The sequence below is a fragment of the Sturnira hondurensis genome, unplaced genomic scaffold, assembly GCF_014824575.4.
Source record: "Sturnira hondurensis isolate 20B ecotype Veracruz unplaced genomic scaffold, ASM1482457v3 Scaffold0004152, whole genome shotgun sequence".
Lineage (NCBI taxonomy): Eukaryota > Metazoa > Chordata > Mammalia > Chiroptera > Phyllostomidae > Sturnira > Sturnira hondurensis.
This window is the reverse complement of record NW_028076783.1, coordinates 6,653,856-6,668,706: the sequence shown is the minus strand read 5'-3', so window position 1 is coordinate 6,668,706 and position 14,851 is coordinate 6,653,856. Positions and strand designations below refer to the sequence as shown.

At 45.7% G+C, this 14,851-nt stretch overlaps 1 protein-coding gene across 2 annotated transcripts in view; it reads left to right on the top strand.

The window, feature by feature from the left end:
* Nucleotides 1–14,851, top strand: part of HMGXB3 (HMG-box containing 3) — a 46,350-nt gene that overhangs the window by 30,096 nt on the left and 1,403 nt on the right. For both annotated transcript variants that reach the window (XM_037044919.1, XM_037044918.1), the window contains 6 exons: nucleotides 3,859–3,990; nucleotides 4,896–5,080; nucleotides 9,083–9,302; nucleotides 10,675–10,808; nucleotides 12,078–12,194; nucleotides 13,686–13,895. In XM_037044919.1, coding sequence (XP_036900814.1) covers nucleotides 3,859–3,990; nucleotides 4,896–5,080; nucleotides 9,083–9,302; nucleotides 10,675–10,808; nucleotides 12,078–12,194; nucleotides 13,686–13,895 — 998 coding nt within the window. The remainder of the gene's footprint in view (nucleotides 1–3,858; nucleotides 3,991–4,895; nucleotides 5,081–9,082; nucleotides 9,303–10,674; nucleotides 10,809–12,077; nucleotides 12,195–13,685; nucleotides 13,896–14,851) is intronic.

The following is a 14,851-nucleotide window of genomic DNA, read 5'->3' as shown; positions in this document are numbered from 1 at the left end:
GAAATACACGACCAGTTTTAAGAAGTAAGTGGCACTCCATTTTAGAGTCTTCTTTATAATCAGATCTTTGTGTACAGCCTTAATTATTTATTTCCTTTGGACAAAGGCTCAAAAGCATTTGCTGTGTATTGCTGCACATTCACCCATTTCCCCTCCATTCGTCAGTGTCAAACGTTTATTGAATATTCACCATGTACCATCCATTGTGAGAATTTGAATCTTGAGTTTTGTGTGTAGAATTGGTGCTGAAGGTTAAAGAGTGTTATTTATTCTCTGCTGTCAGAACTGTATGGTGCCTTGTTTTGAATTCATGCTTTCAGCGTCTCGTATTGCCATTCTGAGCATGCACTGCTTTAGGCTCTCGCCAACAGGTAGTGGAATGCCATTGCCCTGCATTCCGTCCAGGCTGGTAGTACCTTAGGGTTTTTATGGATAACTTACATATATATTTTTTAACTTCATTTTTAAATTCACAGAGTATTTGAAGTATCATTGCTTTCCATGAAGTATCATTGCTTTCTATACACTTTTAGCACATAATTTTTTAGCACATAATTTGCTTTTTTGTTGCATGGTTATGAGTTCCGGCAAAGGCACTGAGTTGTGTGCCGCCAACACAATCAGTGTCTAGAGCAGTTGCATCACCCCCAAACTGCCTGTTTGATCACGCCCACCCTTGACCCCAACCTATAGCCGCCAATGTATCTGCTCTTCATTTCTGTAGTTTTCTTTCCGGAATATCATAAATCCAATCATAGCATTTTGAGTCTGGTATCTAGCCATAATTAATGCGTTACAAAGTCACTCCTATTTTTTAGTATATCAATATTTTTTTTCCTTTTTATCATTGAGTAGTTTTGCATTGAATGGGGTACCACAATTTGTTTATCTTTCACTCATTGAAGTTGAAGGATGCTTGGATTGTTACCAGTTTTTGGAAGCTATGAATAAAGCTGCAGTAAGCGTTCATGTGCAAGCTTTCCTGTGAACATAAATTTTCATTTCTTTTTGGTGAATACCTAGGAGTCACATTATTGCTGGGCTACATGGTAAGCGTGTGTTTAATTTTATAAGAACTTGCCAAACCGTTTACCTAAATATCTGTACCATTTCGCATTTCCTCCCATGATGGCGGAGAGTCCTGGTTTGCACCACTGGCTAGCACTTGGTACGGTCTGTTTTTCCCTTTGGCATTTTAGCCATTCTAATAAGTAGGTGAGTGGTATCTCATTGTGGTTTTAATTTGTATTTCTTTAAAGATGGTGAGCATATTTTCTTGGGTTTGTTCGCCATCTGTCTGTCTTCTTCCATGAAGTATCTGTTCAATCTTTAGCCCATTGAATCTGGTTGTTTTCTCCCTGTTGAGTTTTGGGAGTTCTTTGTGTATTCTGGATACAAGTCCTTTGTCAGATAAGTGATTTGCAGATATTTTCTTAGGGTCTGTGGTTTGTCTTTTCAATGTGTTAGCAGAATCTTTCACAGAACAAACATTCTTAGTCATGATAAAGACCAGTTTGTTGATTTTCTTTTTTTAATTTCATCAGATTGTTCTTTAAGGGATGTGCTTTGATGCTCTAAGATCTCCTTGCCTAGGTGGCCCAAGTCATAAATATTTTCTTAGATTTTCTTCTAAAAGTTTTATAATTTTATGGTTTACATTTAGGTCTGTGAATTAATTTTTATATAAAGTGCAAAGCTTGGCTTAAGTTCATTTTTTGTTTCTGCCTGTTGACCTCCAATTGTTGTACCATCATTTTGAAAAGTAGTTTTCCTCAGTGAACTGCCTCCATTTCTTTTGAGGTCAGTTCATCACGTAGGTGGGTCTGTTTCTGCGTTCTGCTCCGTTCCATTTGCTCATGTCATTTGTTCTTCTGTCAGGGTCACACTGTCTTGTTCTCTGTATCTTTATAGCAAGTCTTACGATTAGGTAGCACTGAGTCTTCCACCCTCGCATTTGCATGAATTGTTTCCTGAATTGTTTTGGCTCTATTCCTTCCTTTGCATGTCAGTATAAATTTTAAGAATCAGCTTATCACTGTCCGCAGAATTCTGCTGTAATTGCATTAAATCTATAGATCAGTTTGGGGAAGTTTGACCTGCTTAAAAATACAAAGTTGTTCCATCCAGGAACATGGTCTGTCTTTTCATTTTATTAGGTTTTCTTTTATTTCTTTCATCAGTATTTTATGCTTTTCAGCATGTAGGTCTTGTGCATATCTTGTTATATTTATGCCTAAATATTTTTGTAGATTAGTACTATAAATTTTTAAAGTTTATCAATTTGATAGGTAATAACTGGTATATCATTTCTTAAATTTTTTTATTTCTTTGATTACTAAGAGATTGAATATCTTTTGTGTGTTTTTTCTACTTCATGAATTAATCTTGTGAATACTTCTATTTTTCTCTGGGGTTATTTTGTTGACAGAGTTCTTCCCCAGTTTATTAGTTGTGCTTTAAATTTGTTTGTGATTTGGGGGGGGCACAAAGGGAGGGGCTTTTGCTTTTTGTTTAATTTTTAGGTACCATATTTTGCTGTGTATTATGTGCTCCCCTGCATAATGCACATCCATGTTTTTGGCCAAAATTCCAGAAAAAACATCTTTCGTTTTAATTTTTTAATTCGCTTTTTATTGAATTAAAAGATCAGCCTTGGCTGGTGCAGCTCAGTGGATTGAACGAAGGCCTGCGAACCACACGATCGCAGTTCGATTCCCAGTCAGGGCACATGCCTGGGTTGCAGGCCAGGTCCCCAGTAAGGGACACATGAGAGGCAACCACACATTGATGTTTCTCTCCCACTCTTTCTCCTTCCCGTCCCCTCTCTCTAAAAATAAATACATAAAATATTTTTAAAAAATTTTTTTAAAGTTCAACAAAACTGATTATTGTGTTGACCAGGGTATTATTTTGAATATGGATATCATTGCTTTCTATACACTTTTAGCACATAAGCATAAATAAAAATAAAAGACATTTATGTATATATGAGAGCAGTACTACCCATATATAATGCACAGGCTTATTTTTCCCTCATAATTTTGGGTAAAAAGTGCATTATACACAGCAAAATACAGTAATCATTTTGATCTTCTCCTTTATGGCTTCAAAATGTATCATACTTAGAAAGGTTTTACCCCTTCCTTATAGCCTCATTTAATGGGAACACATATTCCATAATATGCTTTTGTGTAAATTAGTGCATTATTTGTCCTAAACTGACTACATTTCAATTTCTCTGAGTCCTTTTCTCCAAAATTCGGTGGAGGGGGGTTTTATGGCTGTTGTCCCATTTGTTACACATCCCTGGGCTAAAGGGTACTCCTGGTCTTTCCTTATGGTACAACTGTGAGTGGTCATGGGGACTGAGCTGGGTGCTGGGAGATAGTTCCTTTTTTATATTAAAAAAATTCTGCCCTGGCTGGTGTGGCTCAGTGGATTGAATGCTGACCTGAGAGACAAAGGGTCACCACTTGGATTCCTGGTCAGCGCACATGTCCGGATCGGGAACCAGACATGTAGGGGGCGCTTGAGGGGCAACCAACCACACATTGATGTTTCTCTCTCTTTCTTTCTCCCTCTTTCCCCCTCTCTAAAAATAAATAAATAAAATGTTTCCAAAAATTCTATACATATTTTATTACTTGCTTTTTTCATTTAATAATGTACTCTGAACAAGTCCACATCAGAGCATGTAGGTCTACCTTATTTTTTGTAGTGATGCATAGTTTGCTATTTTATGAATGCACTGTAATTTATTTAACTGTTCCTCTGTTGGGCATTTACTTTGTTCCCAATTTTTTGCCATTGTGTATGATGTTATAGTGAATTTCCCTGTTGCCTCTTCTTAACCTGCAGGTCTCTTTAATGTGGGGAATAAGCTGCTAGTGAGCCTGGACTTGCTTTTTGCAATCCGAAACCAGATCAGGCTGGGAGAGGACCCCAGAGTGTCTATCAGTGTTGTTCTCAAGTCGGTGCAGGAGCAGACAGGTAAAGGTTGGCTCCCTTCCTTTCCCAAGGGTAGTCCTAAGCTCCCTGGAAATTTTCAGTGACAGGCTTTGGTTAAAAGAGTCATCTTGGGGGGAGCATCCAATGTTTTGAAAAAGAGACATTCTTCGTCCCCAAACACACTTCTCTTCTTGAATTTTGTAAGTGCCACACTAACTTTGGACAGCGTTAGTCTGTCCACACATCCAGAGACCCTCAGCAGGAGGCTAAACTGACTTTTAGAAGCTTGTCCTTTGGCTGTAGGTGGACTCGGCCTCGCTGCACATTATCAGACTCATTTCGACGCATACAGAGCTTCTGGAGGCTGGCTGTGTGTTCCAAGGCTCATGCTGAGGAAACCAGCCTCCTTACTATTAGAAGTTATTTTGCCCTCGCGCTCCTCACTTCTGTTTGTGCTTTTTCCACCCCATTCTTACAGACTCCAGCCCTCTGCACCTTCCCTGCTATGAGGTTGGATGGACTAGAGCAAAAGTGCCAGAGTCAGACGGCCCTGTGCTTGAGTCTTGGCTCTGCCACTGAGTGAGGAGAGTGGTTTTGAGCAAATTATTCTCGATGCCTCAATTTCTCCAGTTATAAATTGAGGAAAATGATAGCTTATGGTTCATAAAGACATGAGTTAAATGAGGTAATTTGAAGCTCTTGAAGCATCTGGGTCCTAGTAGGTACTTAGTACAGGCGGCTATAACTCTGATTAGAATTGTCCTCTGGGTTGCCACCTTGGCACTTGAAGGCTAGGGTGCTTGACCCTTGGAGTGGTTAGTAGTCTTGGGTCCTCTTAGGAGAGAAGCCATCTTGCAGAATTGCTGTTCTTGCTGGCCAATGGCTCATCCCCAATGGCCTCAGAGTCTTATTCTGTGACCTGCTCAGAGCTCATGCTCTTCTTCCAGAGAAGTCGTTGACCTCGGAGGAGCTGAGCCAGTTGCAGGAGCTGCTCTGCAATGGTTACTGGGCTTTTGAGTGCCTCACTGTTCGAGACTACAATGACATGATCTGTGGCATCTGTGGCGTGGCCCCCAAAGTGGAAATAGCCCAGAGGAGTGAAGAAAATGTGCTGGCGCTGAAGAGCGTGGAGGTAAGTGCCCCTTAGTCACCATGGGCAGCCTTTAGAACCGTCCTCACACTTCGCTGCCACCCTCCTGCATGCTGTGTCCCCAGGGGCAGATGGCTCCAGTCTTGTCCTATGTGAGAAGAGTGACTTTTTCTTGCCACTGCTTGGGTTTTCATCTAAGGACGGTCAGGTGGAAATAGAGGCATTGATTATTCATTCAGCAATTCATTAAGCATGAGCTAGTGTACTTTTTAGACACTTGAGAAGTGAGAATTTAAAAAAAAAAAGTTTTTCAGCTCATGGAGCTCACATTCTGGTTTGGGGAACTAGGAAACAATAATTAGATATTTTAATTTAATATTTCCATATATATAAAATAAATTACAAGAAACACATCAATGTGGTAAAAGAGGAACTCCTGTTTTATGGAGGGTAGTTGGGGATGGCCTCTCAGGTGCAGGGCTTGAATAGAGATTGAAGCCTGCACTCCTCTGGGAGAGGAGCATGCCCTGCAGAGGGAGCGGCAAGGAGAGGGTCTAAGGTGGGTTTGCTGGACAGGGTCCAGAAACAGCAGCAAGGAGGCCCTCATGGCCAGAGTGTGTGAGCAGTAGAGAGAGTGGTAGGACGCGTGAGTTTTAAAAGGCAGGACTCTACGTGGGGTCACATGGGCCACTTTAAGGATTTACAGTGAGGGAAATGGAGAGACTCTGAAGGGTTTTGAGGGTCTGATCTGATGTAGGTTCTTAACGAAAAAATATTTGCACAAAGGTAACACAGAGTCAGATAGCTGTATATTAAGTCTAACAAATATCTAAGAAACATATGATCTTGGTCCTGACCAATGTGGCTTAGTTGATTGGGCATCATTCCACAAAGTGAAAGGTCACCAGTTGGATTCCAGGTCAGGGCACATGCCTGGGTTGCAGGTTCAGTCCCCTGTTGGGGCATGTACGAGAGGCAACCAATCAGTGTTTCTTTCTTGCATTGATATTTCTCTCCCTTTCTTTCTCCCTCCTTTCTCCTCTCTCTCCAAAATATAAATAAATAAAGTTTTTTAAAAANAGGTAACCCCAGAGTCAGATAGCTGTATATTAAGTCTAACAAATATCTAAGAAACATATGATCTTGGTCCTGACCAATGTGGCTTAGTTGATTGGGCATCATTCCACAAAGTGAAAGGTCGCCAGTTGGATTCCAGGTCAGGGCACATGCCTGGGTTGCAGGTTCAGTCCCCTGTTGGGGCATGTACGAGAGGCAACCAATCAATGTTTCTTTCTTGCATTGATATTTCTCTCCCTTTCTTTCTCCCTCCTTTCTCCTCTCTCTCCAAAATATAAATAAATAAAGTTTTTTAAAAACCCATGATTCTAATTATAGAAGAATAGCAAATATACAATTCATTGTACTATAAGGCCATATAACTTTGAAAAACCCCCCAGACATTTAGTATAATAGAAAAAATTGGAATTGTTTATACTAATAAATATAGATGTTGATGTCCTGAATAAGATAATAGCAAATCAACTCTAATAATGAATAAAGTAATCCATTGTGACTAAGTTTATCCTTATCAAGACTGCTTCAACATTAGAAAATACCCTAATGTAATTCACTACTTAACAGATTAAAGGAGTAAAGCCATATGATTATTCATTGGATGTAAAAGAGACTTTCAGTATTATTCAATACCCATTTATGGTAACTCTCTTAGCAAACAGGGAATACTGGGGAAGCTTCCTTAATTTGGTACGCGGTTTTTAAAAATTTCACAAGTTGATGAACTCTCCAGCGATCCTGTGCCTGGCCCCTGAGCCAGCACGTTGTCACCCTGGGTGCAGTGTCCACCTCCACACTTCACGGCAGCAGTGGCGGGGCTGGGACAGGAACTGACTCTTCAGGCACGAGGCCTGCAGCTCACTTGGTCACCACCAGAGGAGGTGTGGAACCTTTGGAAAAAAGCTTTAGCCTAGTCAGCTGGGCATATCAGGGATTTGATTCATATTTTATCTTCTCAATTAAAAAAAGTATACATTTTGATTAAATATATTTTGTGAATATATTTAAAGAATGATGGTATACAATAAGACAAAGGAAAATAAGCATACTGCTTCCTGGAGTTCTCTGCCTATTCCTTATAGATAAAATGAACTGTAAAAAAGTTTTGCTTTTTGTGTATTGCTTCACCAAGAGGCTATTCTATTCTAGACTCATTCTAATCTGTTTGCCTAATGTAATATTAACAGTAATGCAGCTATGATTATTAAGCATTTTATTACATACACCAAGTTCTTACTCTCTGCTCAGTGCTTTACTATATGACTCACTTCTCACCCCAACTCTGAGATTCGTATAGATGAAGGGACTGAAGCCCATAGGACCTTGTCCATGCTCATTCAGCCAGGAAGGGGTGGAGCGGGGACTTGACCTCAGTTGGTTTCCTGACTCTGGGGTCTGAGCTCATATGTGCTTACCCAAATCTCCTGGGTTTCTGAGCTCTGGTTTTTCTGAACACATCTGATTGCCCCGACTTCTGGTTTCCAGAGTGGACAGAAGCCCATTCCCTGCAGAGCTCATATCTCCCAGTCCTGCCAGGGCTCTTCTCTCTGTTCTCAGTGTGCAGGTCTTCCCTTCTGTGCTACTGAATGGTTCTTTCTAGAGACCAGGACTTACTTTATATTCTGCCTTTTGTGTGTGGAGTGGGCGGTGCGTATGGGGAGAAGAAGGTGGGAATTTCCCTGTCCCTGAAGTCTATGAAATAAAACAGAAAGTGACTGAAGAAAATTAAATATGCGTTTGTCTGTGAGGAGACTCTCTGGTTGGCCCCTCCCTGAGGGACTGTGTAGCGGAGGCCCCTCCAGACTAATGACAGCAGCCATGTCAGTGTGCACGCAGCATACTCTTGGCATTTCCTGTCACCTGTTCAGCACGGAGGGTGGGCTCAGTACCTTGGGAAGTTGTGGTGGGAGACTGTCATTTACGTGCAGCGTGTGCTCATGCCCTGCAAGTTGGGGAAGGAAAGGGAGTGAGTTGGGAGAGATAGTGGTCCTCAGACTCGGCGGGCATAAGAATTCTCTGGGCAGTGGTTCTCAGTCTGTCTAGTGTGGATGGCTACCTCAGCCTCACCCACAGGGTTTCTGATTTGGTAGGTCTACAGTGGGGCTGAGAATTGCAATTCTAACAAGTTCCTGGGTGATTGATGCTCACGCTGCTGGTCTAGGTAGGGCCACACTTCAAGTATTGTACACACGGGGAACCTTTTTCTTTGTAATTTTAGAGAGGAAGGAGTGGGGGGAGAGAAATATCAATGTTGTTCCACTTAGGTATGCATTTATTGGATGATTCTTGGATGATTTTTGATTGGGGATTGAACCGGCAACCTTGGCGTATTAGGATGATGCTCTAACCAACTGAGCTACCTGGCCAGGGCCTGCATAAAGAACTTGTTAAAATGGAAACTTAGAGATTTAGTTCACACAGATTGACATGTGGCTCAAGTATCAGCATTGCTAAGTAACGCAAATGACTCTGCTGTAGGAAATAGGATTAGGGTCATACCTTGAGGACCATATAAGGGGGATACCAGGAGAAAAACTGAATAGCACAACTACTGGGTGCCTACAATACAGAACTGAATGCTGCGTGAGGTAGAGGAGATAGCTGTGTGCTGGCAGGTCTGGGAGGCCTTCCTGGGGGAGGTTAGGAAGCATCAGGGCCTTGGAAGTAGGTGGAATGCCACTGAATTTTATTCTGATGATTCCTGCCACCCAGTAGAGGGACTAGGGTATGGGCTTTGGAACCAGACCATATTACTCCAGTGGTCTCACTCAGACATTGCCAGGCTTGTGTGTGGCCAAAAGACAGGTACTGAGGTGTCAGATTTGGGGGTGTCCCAGCAGTGCATGGATGTCATACCGAACTCCCCGCCCCCAGCCCTGGTTGCCCTGAGTGTATCAAGAAGGTAGACTATTGTGTTGCTAATATTCTGTGGCTCCTACAGTTTGACCTTTTTTTATCCTGACCTTTTAGTTCACCTGGCCTGAGTTCTTGGGCTCTAGTGAGGTAAACATGGAGGACTTCTGGGCCACGATGGAGACAGAGGTGATTGAGCAGGTGGCCTTCCCTGCCAGCATCCCTATCACCAAGTTCGATGCCTCTGTTATTGCTCCCTTCTTCCCACCACTCATGAGAGGAGCTGTGGTCGTCAACACTGAGAAAGACAAAAACCTGGATGTACGGCCAGTACCTGGTAAGGCCACCTGGTGGCTGATTGGGGTCAGGGAAGAGTCAAGAGTCTAGAACAGTGCCCATGGTAGGGTGTGCAAATGGCAGAGCCGGGGCCAGGCCTACCCGAAGGGCTCCTTCTGGGAAGATAGGACAACCTGTGGCAGAGTGCCCTGGAGATTATAAAGTCAGGGTGCCAGTTTTGAAGCGCTGCCAGCTGAATTCTATAGGACTGACCCTCACAGCCCCCGTCAGCCCTCTGGGGTGTGCTGCACTGAACAGTGGGAGCCCTCTGAGAAATGCTGATGATGAGGCTCCAACCCCAAAGATTCTCACTGATGAGCATAGGGGGGCCAGGGAGTCCGCCTTCTAGGTAGTCTTTTAGGTGCTTCTACAGATGCTCTGTGGATACACATCAGGACGCCCTGGACTAGCTGTTGAGAGCATAGGTTTCCGACAGCCCGAGTCTGAGTGCCAGCTGTGCCACTCAGTGTTAGTAGCTGTGTGACCTCCACCAGTTCCCTTCATTGCCCTGAGCCTCTTGCTTCATTCACAAAGGGGGCATGATATGGTTACCCGCCTCCTGGGCTGTGAGGAAGATGAAGTGATCTAATTACTTAGCGTGATGGCCTTCTACTTTTTTCTTTTCTTTTCTTTTTTACTACAACTCATAGTAAGAACTAGGTTCTGCAGCATGACCCAGCATGATCCTTGGAGTAGTACGTGTGTGTATTTGTGACTAAAACAAAACTTTCGTAAAACACTATTTTTCTTACCAAGTGCAGTAGACTTTACTTCCTGTTTTATTTTATTTTTAAAATTCTAAATAAGACCCACTAAATTGTTTTTTCTAAGTATTTAGTATGTTGTGACCCTCTGGTTCTCAGACAGTGCTTCCTGGCATTAGGTCCTGGGGCCCACCTCCTGTTTGTTGCTGCTGGGCCCAGGAATTGCTGGGGTTTTTAAGGTCCCACACATTTCTGTGGATTAGGCAGGTTCAGGAACATAGTGTATAGAGAACCTTTTTAAATGGGAGCTGCTGCTTCTCATTTCTATAGTTGTGGAAGCATCTGAGATCTTGGTTCTGAACAACCTTAAAAGGTGAAAAGCTGACCCATTTGGGAGTTCTTCTCAAGGGCACTCTGCCGGATACATTCCCTGGCTGTTCAAGGGTGCAAAGCCAGCTCTGAGAAATTTCAGGTCTCTGCAGAACTCAGAGACCTGCCTTGAGCCCACCGTCGCTAGCACCCAGGGCAGTGCTCAGGGCAGAGCCCACGTCCACTCCTTGCTGCACTGCGGGCCTCAGCCCTTGTTCTCACCCTCATGCATGAGGGACCGCCCGTGACATCTGCGTGCTGGTGGCAGTGCCCTCCGCTCAGCACGGCCATCTCTTGCAGGCAGCGGCAGTGCCTTGGTGAGGCTGCTCCAGGAGGGCACCTGCAGGCTTGAGGAGATGGGCTCCTACAGTGAGGAGGAGCTGCAGTATCTGCTGAGGCGGTGTGGCATCCCCTTCAGGGCAGGAGACTCCAAGGTGAGTGTCGGGTAGCAGTAGAGACTGGTGTGGGGAGCAGGCCAGTGGTCCATTTTTCTAGGCAGGAGTCTGTTTGTGTACCTGTGACTGGGCACCCGCGCTGGGTAAAGGGTACTGGCAGTCGGGGAGGCTGGGGAAGTGGTTAGCAGCCAGATCAGGGCATGTGTGTGAGGCTTCCCCTCCAGTCAGTCCCTCTGTTGGAGGTACTGGGTTCGGAATCTGAAGTAGGGAGTCCTGCTCTCCTGCTCACCATTCGTGACCTTGGATAGATAGATATTTAAAGATTTTTTAAATTTTATTTATTTATTGTGAAAGGGGAAAGGAGGGAAAAAGAGAAAGAGAAATTTCAATTGGTTGCTTCTTGAACACACCCTGACCTGCAGCCCAGTCATGTGCCCTGATTGGGAATCGAACTAACCATCTTTCCCTTCATGGGATGATGCCCAGCTGAGCTACTCTGATTAGGGCAGCAGCACCTGATACTTCTGAGCCTTGTTTTCCTCATTTTGCAAAGTAGAAATGACTGAAATACTGACCTCACAAGATTGATGTCAGAGGCACTCCTCAGTGTCTGGTTGTACCTGTCCAGGGTCTCAGGAAATGTGTGCTGTGACAGTCCATGGAGGGTGTGGGGAGTGTCGTCTTCAAGTATTGTTCGCTCTTCTTCATACTGACNCATGGGATGATGCCCAGCTGAGCTACTCTGATTAGGGCAGCAGCACCTGATACTTCTGAGCCTTGTTTTTCTCATTTTGCAAAGTAGAAATGACTGAAATACTGACCTCACAAGATTGATGTCAGAGGCACTCCTCAGTGTCTGGTTGCACCTGTCCAGGGTCTCAGGAAATGCGTGCTGTGACAGTCCATGGAGGGTGTGGGGAGTGTCGTCTTCAAGTATTGTTCGCTCTTCTTCATACTGACACAGCTGTTGGACTTTTATGTTTCCTTCAAGTTCAGACTCAAATGTTCGCTCATCATTGAAGCTTTCCCTGCCCTGTAAAAAGTAGGAGGAAAATGGGCCTCCAGGTGGCCTGGACAGAGGGGCAGCATGTTCTGCCGGGCTGGCTCTCTCTGTGACCTGATCCTTTCAGGGCCTCAGGGTCCACAAATGTACCTAGAGGATGTTGGGCTAGTGAGGCTTCAAGGTCCACTTTGGCCTTGATAGTTTATTGTTCTACTTTGGGTAAAGACGTGAGCATTTGATGCTGTGCACAGGCCTGGTCCTTTAGGATTCACTGCTTTTTTTTTAATCTTGACCTTCTGCTCCAGGACCAGCTCTGCCTCTCCTTGTTGGCCCTCTATAAATCTGTACAGAATGGAGCCAGAACTAGACAGCCTCCACCTCATCTCACAGGGGGTAAAATCTACAAGGTGTGCCCCCATCAGGTAAGACTGTAACAGGGAAGAACGTGGGGCGGGTTTGCTCACAACATTGTCTGCAGTCAGATGGCCCCGGTTCACACTTGTAGGGGCTGGCACCTAGCTCCCCGAGCCATGCTTTGGGTGGTCAGGGAGTCTCGTTGTCATCAGGGAGTATTTGTTAAGCGCCCTACCGTGTGCTGGCCTCTTTGTCAGCTACTGAAAGTATGTAGGTGAGCAGCAGTGTCTTTTCTTCCTAGTGGACCTCATTTTAGTGGGAAAGTCACGCACAAAGTCACACACATTGTCATACAGGCCTGAGATAGGCAGTGACAGTGAGGGACCTGCTGTCGGTGGGGCAGCCAGAGAAGGCTGCGAGGCCCGGTGATGAACTAGGGAAGGAAGGTTCTAGCAGAGGAAGAGAAGCCCCTAAGCCCTCAGTGGAAGAGCCTAGCGAGCCAAGAGGCGGGAGGTTGCAGGGGTCACCAGAGGCCAGATCACGTAAGGTCTTGCAGGCCAGAGTGACAGTTTATTTTTCTGAGAGTGATGAGGGACATGTTGGATGAGGACGACTGGGAAGTGGGATGGACATGGTCAGATTTTGGTTTTAGGAAGATCACTCTGTCTATAGAGGGTGTGGACAGGGTGGGCATCAGGATCCCTCCAGAAAGGTCATGCTGTGTGACAGAGGAGGCCCAGGAAGACACTAGAGTATATGCCACCTCATGAACAAGTACTGGGTGGGGGAGGGAGATGTGTACGTGGGTAGGGCAGCCTGGCCGTCCAAAGAGAACTAGGTTGTCAGCTCCTTTAACAAAAGCTGTGTCTGAGGGAGGTGCTGGGTCTTCCACCCTAGCAGATCAGAGCCTGATCAGAGAGTTGTGTTCATGTGACTGCAGCCATCTCGTGACAACAGAGGGACAGATGTGAGAGTTAGAAATCTCAGGGCTGTGAGGGGAGAGCCATACCACCTGGAGGTGACACCGAGGCCTGGTGGCGTGTGCAGGTGGAAGGTGGAGGTGGAGGCGGAATTCTCCAGTGTGCACGCAGCTGCCTGGCAGTGGGGTGTTTGCTAAACTGTGTCAGGGTCTGGTGGGGAGCCGCTTAGAATGCCCCCACCCCAGAGGCTTCTTCAGGTCTGAGGTAGGGCCCAGGAACCTCCATTTTTAACCAGCTCTTAAGCTGCCAGTGCTGTGCAGCCGGGATCAGGAATGACTGCATGGGACGGTGGTACTGGGCAGGGTTATGTGGCAGGGGTGGCCGTGTTGGAACCCATGACCTAGAGGGGGTTTCAGCCTCTGTTGAAGATTGGATGCTCCCTCCTCTTCATGGAAGCTGTCAGGGGTGAGCTGGCAACTTCCTTTATGGACAGAAGTAGGAGGGAAGCAAAACGTTAAGGGCTCTGGAAAGATTTTTGTGGCTTCAGTTACGAAACCTGATTGTTCATCTTCCTGGGAAGAAGCCTGTCTGCAGATCAGCTTCTTAACCGCGTGCTGTGCCCTCCGACTCTGCCTCTAGGTGGTCTGCGGCTCCAAGTACCTTGTTCGGGGCGAGAGTGCCCGTGACCATGTGGATCTGCTTGCCTCTTCTCGCCATTGGCCGCCTGTCTACGTGGTAGACATGGCCACACCAGTGGCCTTGTGTGCTGACCTCTGCTACCCAGAGCTGACCAGACAGATGTGGGGGAGGAACCAGGGCTGTTTTTCTAGCCCCACGGAGCCGCCAGTGGTGAGTCTTCTTCTGAGGACCTGGAGTAGATTCTGCAGGCCAACCAGGACCAGCCCCCTGGTTCTTCAGGAAAACCTTGCCTCCAGCATCTGTTCTCCCTTAGTATTTTATTCTCATGCTCTGGAGCCGCATTTATTCCACACATTTTTACTGATGAAGCCCTGTGTGTATGCGGCCATAGCATGTCACTTAGGGTGCCCAGAGTGTCCCAAACACAGGTATATTAGGGGTCAGGGTTGCTTTTCTGATAAGCCTAGAAAATTGCCACCTTTGAGAGTCACCGCAGACACTGAAATGCTAAAGACTCCCCTCCCTCCACCCCCACGCCCTGTCTTGTATTTAACCATGAATACACTGCATGGCGTGTCTGTTATGATCTCTAGACACTGTGTCTTCAAAAACACTGACCTTATCCAGCCTTCTCCTTTTATTAAAAGGGGAAAGTAAGGCCCACAGAGGGGAAATGGACTTGTCCAGTGTCACATAGCATGTTAGTGACAGAGCTCTTGCCTCTGTGTCAGTTCTTACCAGAGGCATGTTCCCTCCAAGGCCAGCCATACCCTCTGCAGCAAGAAACAGCAGCTGTACCCTCCAGCCGTTCCCCTATGGCAATAGGGGAAAAGGGTCGTCGTCGTCATCACTGGCTCTGAGAGCGTGTGCCCAGCACTGCAGGAGGCGTTGAGCCTCGGCAGGAGCCACCCCTCCCCACTGCCCCGCAGCCCTTCCTCAGTTGACCAGGCACAGTATAAACGATGGCCAGTAGCGCAGTTAATCCGACACGTGGTCTGGTTACTGTCCCCATTCTCACATGAATGAGGCACAGAGAGGGAGAAAAGGGGACTTGCCCCAGAGGACAAGATATGTGTTGCTATGAGGGTTTAAATAGTGGAGATGACCCCGCAGCCTTCACTCTCTCCCACTACACAGGTCCCACTTCCGTCATTCTGTCATGTCCA